Source organism: Lepidochelys kempii, chromosome 1 (genome assembly GCF_965140265.1).
Source record: "Lepidochelys kempii isolate rLepKem1 chromosome 1, rLepKem1.hap2, whole genome shotgun sequence".
NCBI lineage: Eukaryota > Metazoa > Chordata > Testudines > Cheloniidae > Lepidochelys > Lepidochelys kempii.
The window spans coordinates 107,727,623-107,738,062 of record NC_133256.1 but is presented as its reverse complement, the minus strand read 5'-3'; the positions used below and the strand labels follow the sequence as shown (position 1 = coordinate 107,738,062).

The following is a 10,440-nucleotide window of genomic DNA, read 5'->3' as shown; positions in this document are numbered from 1 at the left end:
TACTTTCACTTTAGTTTTATTATATTATATAACAGATCTGCAACTACAGCATATTTCAGCCAAAACATTTTTTGTATTCCAAACTCTTAAAAAACTATCTACATTAATCATTTTTTCTATTTAAAAAAAAAAAAATCTACCTAGCATACCAATGCTGCTACAGCACTTGAAAGGGTGCATTACTTATGTATATTCTACTGTAAATGTAATTACTGTTGTAGTCATTGTTCTTTGTTTCCTTCCACTCTGGTGCTTTGGCTTCAGGTTTCAAAAAGTTTGTTAAAAGCTGTTCCAACTTCTGAAATCATATCAGATGTAGTCATTGAACGTCCACATTTTTGAAAGGCTTGGTTGTTACATTGCCTTGTAAGAGAACAAGCTCCAAATGCAGCCACTAGAAAAGGATTTTGACTAAAGGAAAAAGGAAAAAACGTACGTTAATTTTCTTTAAACACTCTTACACAGGAGAACCTTGCACAATCCCAGAAGGTAGTGGCTTATGAAGATGGAGGGTTGCAGTAAAAATTAAATCAATCTGGAATACACTGCTGTCTTGTTACTGAATTTAGCGTTAACATAATTTATATGCATGAAAGAATTAGTAACAAATCAGAGATTCTTCAGTGCTTCCATTTACCTTCTCGATGCTTACATTTTCTACAGTTATAAGAGTTTCTCAGTGTTAGAGTGAAGCACATTTATCCTTATTTACCACCTTATGCTAGTTCTTACATTTCCATATTACGGACCCTCATCAGGCTAGAAATCCCATTGTGAATGTTTCTCCCCTCAAATACCCCCCTTCCCCAGTGATATAGTACTCAATTATATGAAAAGTAATATTAGGACAGAAGGACAAGATAAAAACAGGCTTGTTTTAGTGTAATGGGTGAGTGCTTAAGTCCATTCCTATCTTGTATCTGTGTACTGAGTTTCTTTTTCCTGTGGGGGGAGGGAGGGCTTTATATTTGTTACTACCTATTCTCCCCTTCTTCTTCAAGCGTTTGCTCATGTCCATTCCAAAATAGGTGAGTGCTCACCCCGAGCAGAGCCGCCAGAAAGTTTTTCCCTCAGTGGCATCTGTCAGGTTAGTTCTGGTACCCCTTGGAGTCATGTGCTCATACCACTGGAATAAAGGGGCCTGCCACCCCCTCAACTCCTTCTTTCCACCCAGGACAGTCATTGGAACTTCAGTTCATCCTGGCATTCCCCGCAAGCACCTTGCGCCGTGGACTTTGTTCTAGCACCTGTACATAGTTATTCGTAGTGGTTGCGTTCCAGGTAGTTTGTCAGTAAGTTAGTTAAACTGGTGGACCAGGCTTAGTGTGGTTAGCCCTTCCACAGCACTGGGACATGCCTCAGTGCCTGGGGTTTAAGCTGTGTGTGTCATGCGATAAGCTGATGCTGGTTAGTGACCCCCATTGCAGCTGCCTCAAGTCGGTGGGGGAGGCCCACGTGCAGGATCTGTAAAGGTTTCAGGCCCTGCACTAAGAAACACAGGGACACCAGGCTTAAGCTCTTCCTCATGGAGGTGGTACTTCATCCTTCCTCAGAGCCAAGCCAGGCCAACTTGGCACCAAGTACTTTGGGCTCAGTAAGAAGCATACCAGCTTCTCTTAGACAGATGCAATGCTGTTCTGCTTCTCTGGTGCCAAGGAAGGACGTTCCTTGGACTTCTTGGTATTCCCAGCCCCGACAGTCATCCCTGGTGCCAAAGACGACCACTCCTGCAAGGGACTCTTGACACCGCTCTCCCTATCTGGTACCAAGAAAGCAGCAGAAGAAAACTGACCAGGTGTGATCCCCAACACAGAAACACTGGCAGAATATGACCTGTGCTGGGCCACTTGGAAATACCTGCTCTTCGCTTGGTGCTATTGACTCCGGCCTGGGAAGGGCTCCATTGCGTCTGGCACGTTTGGACTCTCCAACAAGAGAGCGCCCTTGGACAACTACGTTGGTGTTACCATCCAGGCCTGAGGCAGCAAGGGAGAAGCCATCACTCCCAATTCTGCTGTCCCCCACCATTTGGGAGTGGTCAGTGGTGGCGCAAGAGGCAAGAGCCCTCACAGCACCAAGACCCCAGGTGCCGTAAAAGGGGAGAGGGGCCACAATGGCATAGCACCAGTCTCCTCCCTCCCAGCGCTTCTCAGCCAGCACCAGTGAGCACCTAAACCAGTTCGGTTTCAGAGTAGCAGCCATGTTAGTCTGTATTCGCAAAAAGAAAAGGAGTAAACGGGATACAATTAATTTAGGCTTGAATAAAGACTGTGTAATGACCCATTCGCTCCCAAAGTAAAACTATTTCCCCATGTTTATTCCCCTCCCCCCACTGTTCTTCAGACGTTCTTGTCAACTGCTGGAAATGGCCCACCTTGAAAATCACTACAAAAGGTCCCCACACCCCCCCACACCCCGCTCTCCTGCTGGTAACAGCTCACCTTAAGTGATCACTCTCATTACAGTGTGTATAGTAACATCCATTGTGTCATGTTCTCTATGTATATAAATCTCCCCACTGTATTTTCCACTGAATGCATCCAATGAAGTGAGCTGTAGCTCACAAAAGCTTATGCTCAAATAAATTTGTTAGTCTCTAAGGTGCCACAAGTCCTCCTTTGCTTTAAACTAGTTTGGTTAGCCTAAACTAGCCAGGGAGCAGAGAGAGCCATAAGCATGGGTTGGCCAGCTGAGCTGCCCCTAGAACATTATAGGGGCTGAGGCCCAGCGACATGAGCCATTAAACCTGAGTCCTTTTCCCTGGCCCACATGGGGAAGGTAGGGAAGAGAGATGTTCTGAGCTGGGCCACCTGAAGGACACCCCAGGAGGCAAGACTCAGGAAGATGAGGCACTAAAGCTATAAGCTCCTCCTTTCCCTGGCACATACGGAGAAAAGGAGGTTTTGAGTGGACTGCCTAGAGCAGTGGTGTTCAATTTGTGGACCCCTAAAAAATTTCAAATAGATGTGCAGACCCCTTTGGTGCAACTAATTTTCAGCAAATGAACTGGTCTGTTTCTCTCTAGACTTGTCAAATTTCAGCATTTATAAAGTGTCTGACTATTCTGCTGCTAGTTCTGTAGCAAGTCTTTGTTCACTGATACAGTGAAAGCATAACTACAGACTACACTGACCTCTGTGTGCATACTGGATAGCATCCACGGAACACTAATATAAGAACTAATTTCACACCTGAATGTCAGCAAGAAATCAAAGTTATTTTTTAAACTACCAGGTTTTTTTTTTAAAAAAAGTGAAGCCAAACAAACAAGTTACGGCTGACAAAATGTAAGACTGAAATTGAGAAGTAAAACGGAAATCTGAAGAGCAAACAGTCAAAGATGCAGAAACAAAAAAGTCATTCTTTAAATAATAATATCACAAGCAGAAAGCCTGTGAGACAACTAGTACGTTTGCTGGACTAGAGGAAATAAAGGGAACAATTAAGATAAGGACATTGCAGAGAAATTAAATTGATGCAAAGAAGTCACCAAGGATGATATTGGGGAGATACCTAATCAAGATCTACTCTTTTCAGTGAGTGATGATGATTAAGATATTGGAACAAATGGATTAAAAAGTAACCAGTCAGAAGGATTAGCCAAGGAAAGGTTACTTACCTTACAGTAACATGAGTTCTATGAGATGTTTTGACTCTATGGGTACTCCACTATAGGATGTGCATGCACCCATGTGCTCTTGACCAGAGAATACCCAATAACGTCCACAGGCCTGCACCTGTGCAGAGCAGTGCCTCATGCTTCCTTACAAGGGCATTTAAGGAGGTGTGGACCCACCGCCATTCGTTTCCTTTTCGACTGCAAAGCTGAAGACTCCACAGCAGATGGGAAAAAGGGCGGGAAGTGGAGCACCTATAGGGACAAAATATCCTGAAGAACTCAAGTTAGTGTGAGGTAAGTAACCGCTCCTCCTCCTTTCAGTGTATGTCCCTGTGTATGCTCCACTGTAGGGGACTCTCAAGCAGTATCTAATTGAAGAAAGGAGTGCTGAGGAGCCAAGTCCAGGACCGCTTGGAAGACTGCCAAAGGTAGTATCATCCCTGGAAGCAGGTGAGTTGGCATAATGCTTTGCAAAGGTATGGATGGTCTAGCAGCAGAGCTACAGATTTCTGCTGTGGAAATTTCTTTCAGAAGAGCTAGAGATGTGTAGTGGGCCTCGTGGAATGTGTTGTCGCTCTCTGAGGGGGCTGCATACCTGCAGATTCATAAGAGTTTAAGATGCAGCCTGAAACCCATTTAGATAGAAATGACTTATCTCCACACAAAGGTTATAATTTGGAGAGAGGATGAAGAGAGAACCTCAGAGATCTGAAAGGTCTTAGTCCTATCAAGGTAGAAGGCACAGACCCTTCTGACATCCAGTGTGTGAAAGCTGGTCTTCTCTCTGGAGGCATGTGGTTTGGGTAGAAGACTGGTAGGCAAATCTCTCGGCTAATGGGATATTCCAAAGAAATCTTCAAGAGGAAATGAGGATGGGGATACAGTGTGACTTTGTCTCCATATAAGATGGCATATAGTGGGTCAGCCATAAGAATGCAGAATTCTCCCATTCATTTGGTTGATATGACAGCTATGACAAATGACGTCTTAAGGGGGAGGGAGAGGAGAGAGCAAGTAGCCACTGGTTCAAAAGGAGGCTTCCTCAGGGCATTAAGAACCAGGCTGAGGTCCCACTGAAGGGCCGGAGGAAAAAGGTTGTGAAGACCCTAGAGGAATCTGGCTGAGGTAGGATGGGCAAAGACTGAAGCCATGGATGGGTGAGTGGGAGGCTGTAATGCTGGCCAAAGGCACTTTAATTGAGCTTACTGATAGCCTTTGCGTCTTTAAGTGTAAGAGACAATCCGTGATCGTAAAAAGCAGGACTCAGATGGAAGAGAGCACCAGGAATAAAAATATTTCCACTTCTGAAGGTAAGTTCTTTTGGGCACTAGAGGTCTCTTACTGGATAGGAGGACTGTTTGAACTGCAGTAGAACAGGTTAGTTCCATGCTTGATAACAGGAGCCAAGTTGTCTGATGCAGAGAAGAGGGGCTGGGATGGAAGTGGGTCCCTAAATTCTGTAACAGGAGATCCTTCCTGAAGGAGTCAGAGAGGAGTTGCAACTGGGAGGTGAAGTAGGTTTGAGTATCACACTTGTCTTGGCCAGGCCAGTGCTATGAGGATGAGCCTCACTCTTTGCTGACACAGTTTGAATAAAGTCTTGAGGATCAGAGGTGGAGATGGGTTAGGCGTACAGCAAAGTAAGGTGCCACGGTGTCATCAGAGCCTCTCCCAATGAATTGCAGCCTTAAGCCCCTCTTGGAGAAGAGAAGGTGACATTTTGCATTGTCCAAAGTGGCAAAAACACTGCTGAGACATCCAAAGTCTGGAAGATGCTGCGGAAGACAATGTCTTTGAGTTCCCATTCATGGTCCTGCCAGAAGCGTCTGCAATTGCAGTACGGAAGCCTGGTAGAGAGACTGCTGAGATTTCTATCTGATGTGAGATGCACTAATTCCACAACCTTAGCGCCTCTGCGTAGAAAGACTGGGATCTTGCTCCACCCTGTCAATTGATGTAATACATCGCTGCCCTGCTGCTCAGAATTACCCTGATGGAATAGCCCTGTATAAGAGAGCAGGCAAGCATACCATACTGCTCTTAACTCCAGGATGTTGATATGGGGCGTAGCCCTGGATATAGTTCGCCCTGCATGGTAACCCCTTGAAGATGGGATGCCTGTTCCAATAGAGAAGTGTCTGTTGTCAGAATCTGTGTTGGTGGAAGCTGAGAGAAGGGAGTTCCCATGGAAACCTTCCAAGGGTTCTTCCTATGTCAGGGAGTCTAGAATCTTCTGCGATAATGTGACACTTTGCAAAGGCTGTGTCTGCTTGGAGTATACACTGATCTTAACCATGTTTGAAAACATGCGAGATGCAGACTTGCATGAGGTTCTACAAATGTGGAGGCTGACACGTGTTTCAAGAGTTGCAGGCAAGTCCTTACAGATGTTTGTGGACTGCACCGTACCATCAAGATTAGACTGGATAGTGTGGAAAACCTGTATTTGGATAGGTAGGCTCTGGCTGATAGGGAGTCCAGGGTAGCGTCTTTATAATGTTGGTTTTTTTTTGGTGGGGGGGGGGGGGGATTGGATTGCAGTTAGAATAGATTTCTTGTAACTGATGAAAAGGCCCAGAGGTTGGAATAGGTGGTGCTTTGGAGGTTGCCTACTGAAGCTGTAGGTCTGACTGGCCTCTGATCAGCCAGTTGTCCACGTATAGGAATACTGCAATGCTCCAGTGACAAAGGCAAGCTGCTATGGCTAAGAGGATCTTTGTAAAGACCCTTAAGGCCATGGAGAACTCGAAGGGGAGGGCTCAATATTGGTAATGATATTATCCTATTACAAAGTGTAGAAAACACTTGTGGGAATGGTGGATAGCAAACAAAGCAGACATCTTGTAGGTCAAGGGCAACAAACCAATCTTCCAGATCTAGGAATGGAATAATGGTGGCTAGAGTCACCGTTCCAAAATGCTGTGCAAGGATGTAGTTGTTCAAATTCCTGAAGTTGAGGATTGATCTCCACATTCTGTGCTTCTTGAGGACTAGGAAATAGCTGGAATAGAAGCCTTTTCTGACAAACTCGAGTGGTACCAGTTCTATCGCCCCCAATAATAAGAGACTGTACCTCCTGTTGTAGGGGCTCCTCATGAGAAAAGACGAGGGGGTTCAGTGGAAGTGTATGGTGTAACCCACTTTGATGACCTACAAAATCTATTTTCTGAGGTGATGTGTTCCCAGGAAAGTAGAAATTGGGGCAGGCAGTTTCAAAAGCTAGGCTGGATGGAATGATTGCACCACATAGAATGTGGTGGAGGAGGCTGCTCGATGCCCTCAACCGAGGTTATTAAAACGGCCTCTTAGAGGGAGGTGCAGACTGGATAGTTGTAGAAGCAGGTGGACTTCTCTTTTGGGGTTTCGGCCTTCTCCTGAAGGGCTCCACGGTTTGGAGAAGGCATGATGGTATTGAAACAGCCTGGATTGCTGAATGGTTTGAGATCTGCTAAAACATATTTATGTTCCCAGAGACCAGAGTGTTGCCCTGGAGTCCTCAGGGTGTGGAAAGAGTCGTCCAGGTGCTCAATGAAAAGCTTGTGCCCTGCACAGGGAAGGCCGTCTATGGTGTTCTGCTCCTTTCTCATGAGGCGAGAAGACTGAAACCAAGATGTTCTTCTCACAATCACAGTCATGGTCATGGATTTAGAGGCCGTGTCATCAGCATCTAGAGCAGCCTGCAGACAACTAACTGGCCTTCAGAAATGAGGGACAGAATTTGGTCTCTCTGGTCTTGTGGCAGGTGTTCAATAAAGTGTGTGAATTTTGAGTAGTTGTTGAAATCCTATTTCCATCATCAAGGCCTGATAGTTGGCAATCTGAAATAGAAGAGCCAATGATGAGTAGTACTTCCTGCCTCGTAAGTCCAGTGTTTGGACTCCTTATCCAGAGGAGAAGGTCTAAGGCAAGTCTGACTGTTCCCTTTGCTGGCTACGTCCACCCTGAGGGAAAGGATGGGAAAAAGATGCTCCATTTCCTTAGGTGAAATATAATATTTTTTTATCTGTCCACTTACAGGTGGGTAGAACTGTGGCAGGTGTTTGCCACAGAGTGTGAGTGGGAGTTAATAGTGCCTCATTAATTGGAAAAGTAATCTTTCCCTTGGGATTGATGTTAAAATACTCAAAGAGTGCTGGGACTCCTGGCCTTCTTCCATGGGGATCAGTAGGGAATTTGCCAGGCACTTCATGAGGTCCTAGAAGGCCCTGAAGTCATCAACATATGATGATGGCAGTGGCATAGTTGCCTCCTCTGGAGAATGAGGACCAGCTAGTTGAGGAAGAGAGGCCTCTTCAGTCTGTGATTCTTGCTTCTCCTGTGTACCATCTAATACTGACAAAGTGTGTGGTATTGGAGATTGGTTCATCAGTACCGGAGGGTGATACGGTATTGCTGGGAGTTGAAGTTTCTTTTTGCATGACATCCTGAAGAACTGTTCTTCAAGGCGGCTCTGTGCTTCTAGCAGGCACAGTGTGGAGGGGGAGTCTTGGGGGCAGTGTCACCAAACAGTCATAGTCCCAAGACATAGGAGGTTTGGTCAGTTCTGGGAGACCCTCTTCATTAAATGGGCTCATAGAAGCATGATGGTATGGTATAGAAGTGGAGTCCCTGTACCAAAAATCTCACAGTTCATAGTATCATCCCCAGAACTAAGTGGGGGGCAGGCCTCACGTATTGTTGCCAATACCAAAAGACTGGAAGCTCAAGGGAGAATTGGCTCGCAGGCACCAGGGCTGTATTGGGGAGGGGACTGTGGTAGACCTCTTTGAAATGAGGGACTCCAGTTCATCTGGAACTACGAGGTGCTGTGTGGACAGGAATCTGGAACGCGATGGAGGGCTATGATAGTCAATGGCAAAAGCTGGGGTCAGTACCAGAGTGGATATCAGGAAGTAGCTGGTGAATGAAAAGTTCCCTGGATCTTCTTGGACCTCGGAGTTATGGTAAGATGATGGTACCTGAGCATGTGGGGTAGGTCTGTGTGTGTTGCGATGCTGAGGTGTCAGATGGTACCAATGAAGATAGCGGCCTGAGAGTAGAGGGCTTGTCCATGTGGAATTTTTTATGCAGTACTGGTGCCTCAGTGGCATCCTTTGAGGGATGCGAGGTCTCCTGATCAGTCTTTTGGGGTGACACATCCCCTTCTTTGTTTCCCTGCTTGGGAAAAATATGCTTCTTTTTCCTGAAGGTCTTGGTGTCGAGGGCTGCTGACAAGGTTCCAGCAGACACTGGAGTTGCCTGAGATGTTGAGGCTGATGTACTGGGGCAGGGCAGGGAAAAGACACATCTGGAGCTAGGAGGAGTTCAGCATAGTCTCCCTGTCTTTCTTGGACTTGACTTTGAACTCCAAGTAGACCATTGTCAGGAAAGAGTTAAAATGTAGCTAACAGCTAAGACAAAAACCGCAGAACAAGCACGAATGTTTCAATAAGCATTCAGTAGCAAGGACATGGACAACTGTAAACAACTGATAAGCTTATATGGTCAATGCCCGCCCAGTAACTCAGCTCTTAGAAAAATGCTAACCCTCCCTTCAGAGCCCGCCAGATATCTGTAAGAACTAATCCCTACTTCCCCACCCTGCCTCTTTCCCCCACAAGGTAGCCATGGATGCTTGATGCAATAGGATGACCTCTATACATACGTACTTCTTAGTTTTATCTTTGTTTGGGGTTCTCTCGACTTGTAACAATGTCTGTCTCTGTATGTACAGATAAATGCAAATGAATTGATAAGAGAATGTATATAACTGGCCACTATGGCACCATGTCTTTGAAGCTGCTTGCCAGTCTTCCCGATACCATGAATAAAGCCCCTTCAGTATTGTCTGTGCTTGCCTGATTCTTGGGGAAAAGAATCTTTTTGCCTAACACCGTGCACTTCAAAGGAATGTGGGATTCATCCAAGCACCTCAGGCAACTGGAATGTCAGTTGCTATAGGGAAAAGACCTTTGGCAGGTCTGATAGGGTTTAAACCCAGGATTTTAGGCATAACCAAGAGGATCTAGACACTAACTTCAACTTCTAAGGGGTCAAACTACTCCCTCCGCCTCCCCACCCGCAGAGCACAACCAATAAAATAATGAAATAAAATAAGTAAAGATTTCACAGGGAAAAGGGAGGAAGCTGAAAAGAGCTGACACCAAATCGCTCTGACTTGAACAGCAGGCAGTTAAGAAGGAGCTGAGTAGTGGCGGGCACACGCCTCCTCATATGGCCTAGTAGGGAGACATGAGGCACTGCTCTTTACTGGTGTGGACCCTTGGACGCTATTTTGTATTCTCCGGTCAAGAGTGCACGGACGGGCACGCACGCATCCTACAGAGGAGCACCCATAGAGACATATACTCAAAGAACTAAGAGTTCTCAAGAAACAGAGTAAAATGGCTGAGCTGCTTCTAAAAATATGCAATCATTAATATCAGTTACTATACTTGAAGGCTATGAGCAACTAATATTCTAACTATTAAAAAAGAAAAAGGCACTAATGGTGATGGTAGGATTTACAGACCCATGATCCTTACTTCAGGAGAATAAGTAGAAATGATTATTAAAATTAGAATAAAAAAACCCACCTAGATGAAAATGATAATGGGAACAAATAACTGGTCATCACTGTGGATAGTTCACTGAAAAACATCTTCCATGCACACTGGTGGTCAAAAATAGCAAACAATATTAAGATGTATAAAGAATGTAAAAGAAAAATAACTGATAATTTTATAATACTCAGAGTCAGTGGTATGCCCTAACCCAAAATACTGTGTTCAGTCCTGGTCATCTTATCTCAAAACAGATATAGTGAAAACAGAAGGGGTTTA

At 45.2% G+C, this 10,440-nt stretch overlaps 1 protein-coding gene across 9 annotated transcripts in view; it reads right to left on the bottom strand.

Moving 5' to 3' along the window:
* NAXD (NAD(P)HX dehydratase) overlaps positions 1-10,440 on the bottom strand; it is a 72,209-nt gene continuing 61,769 nt past the window's right edge. For all 9 annotated transcript variants that reach the window (XM_073349808.1, XM_073349792.1, XM_073349783.1 and 6 more), the window contains one exon: positions 1-411. In XM_073349808.1, coding sequence (XP_073205909.1) covers positions 261-411 — 151 coding nt within the window. In that variant the 3' untranslated portion in view covers positions 1-260. The remainder of the gene's footprint in view (positions 412-10,440) is intronic.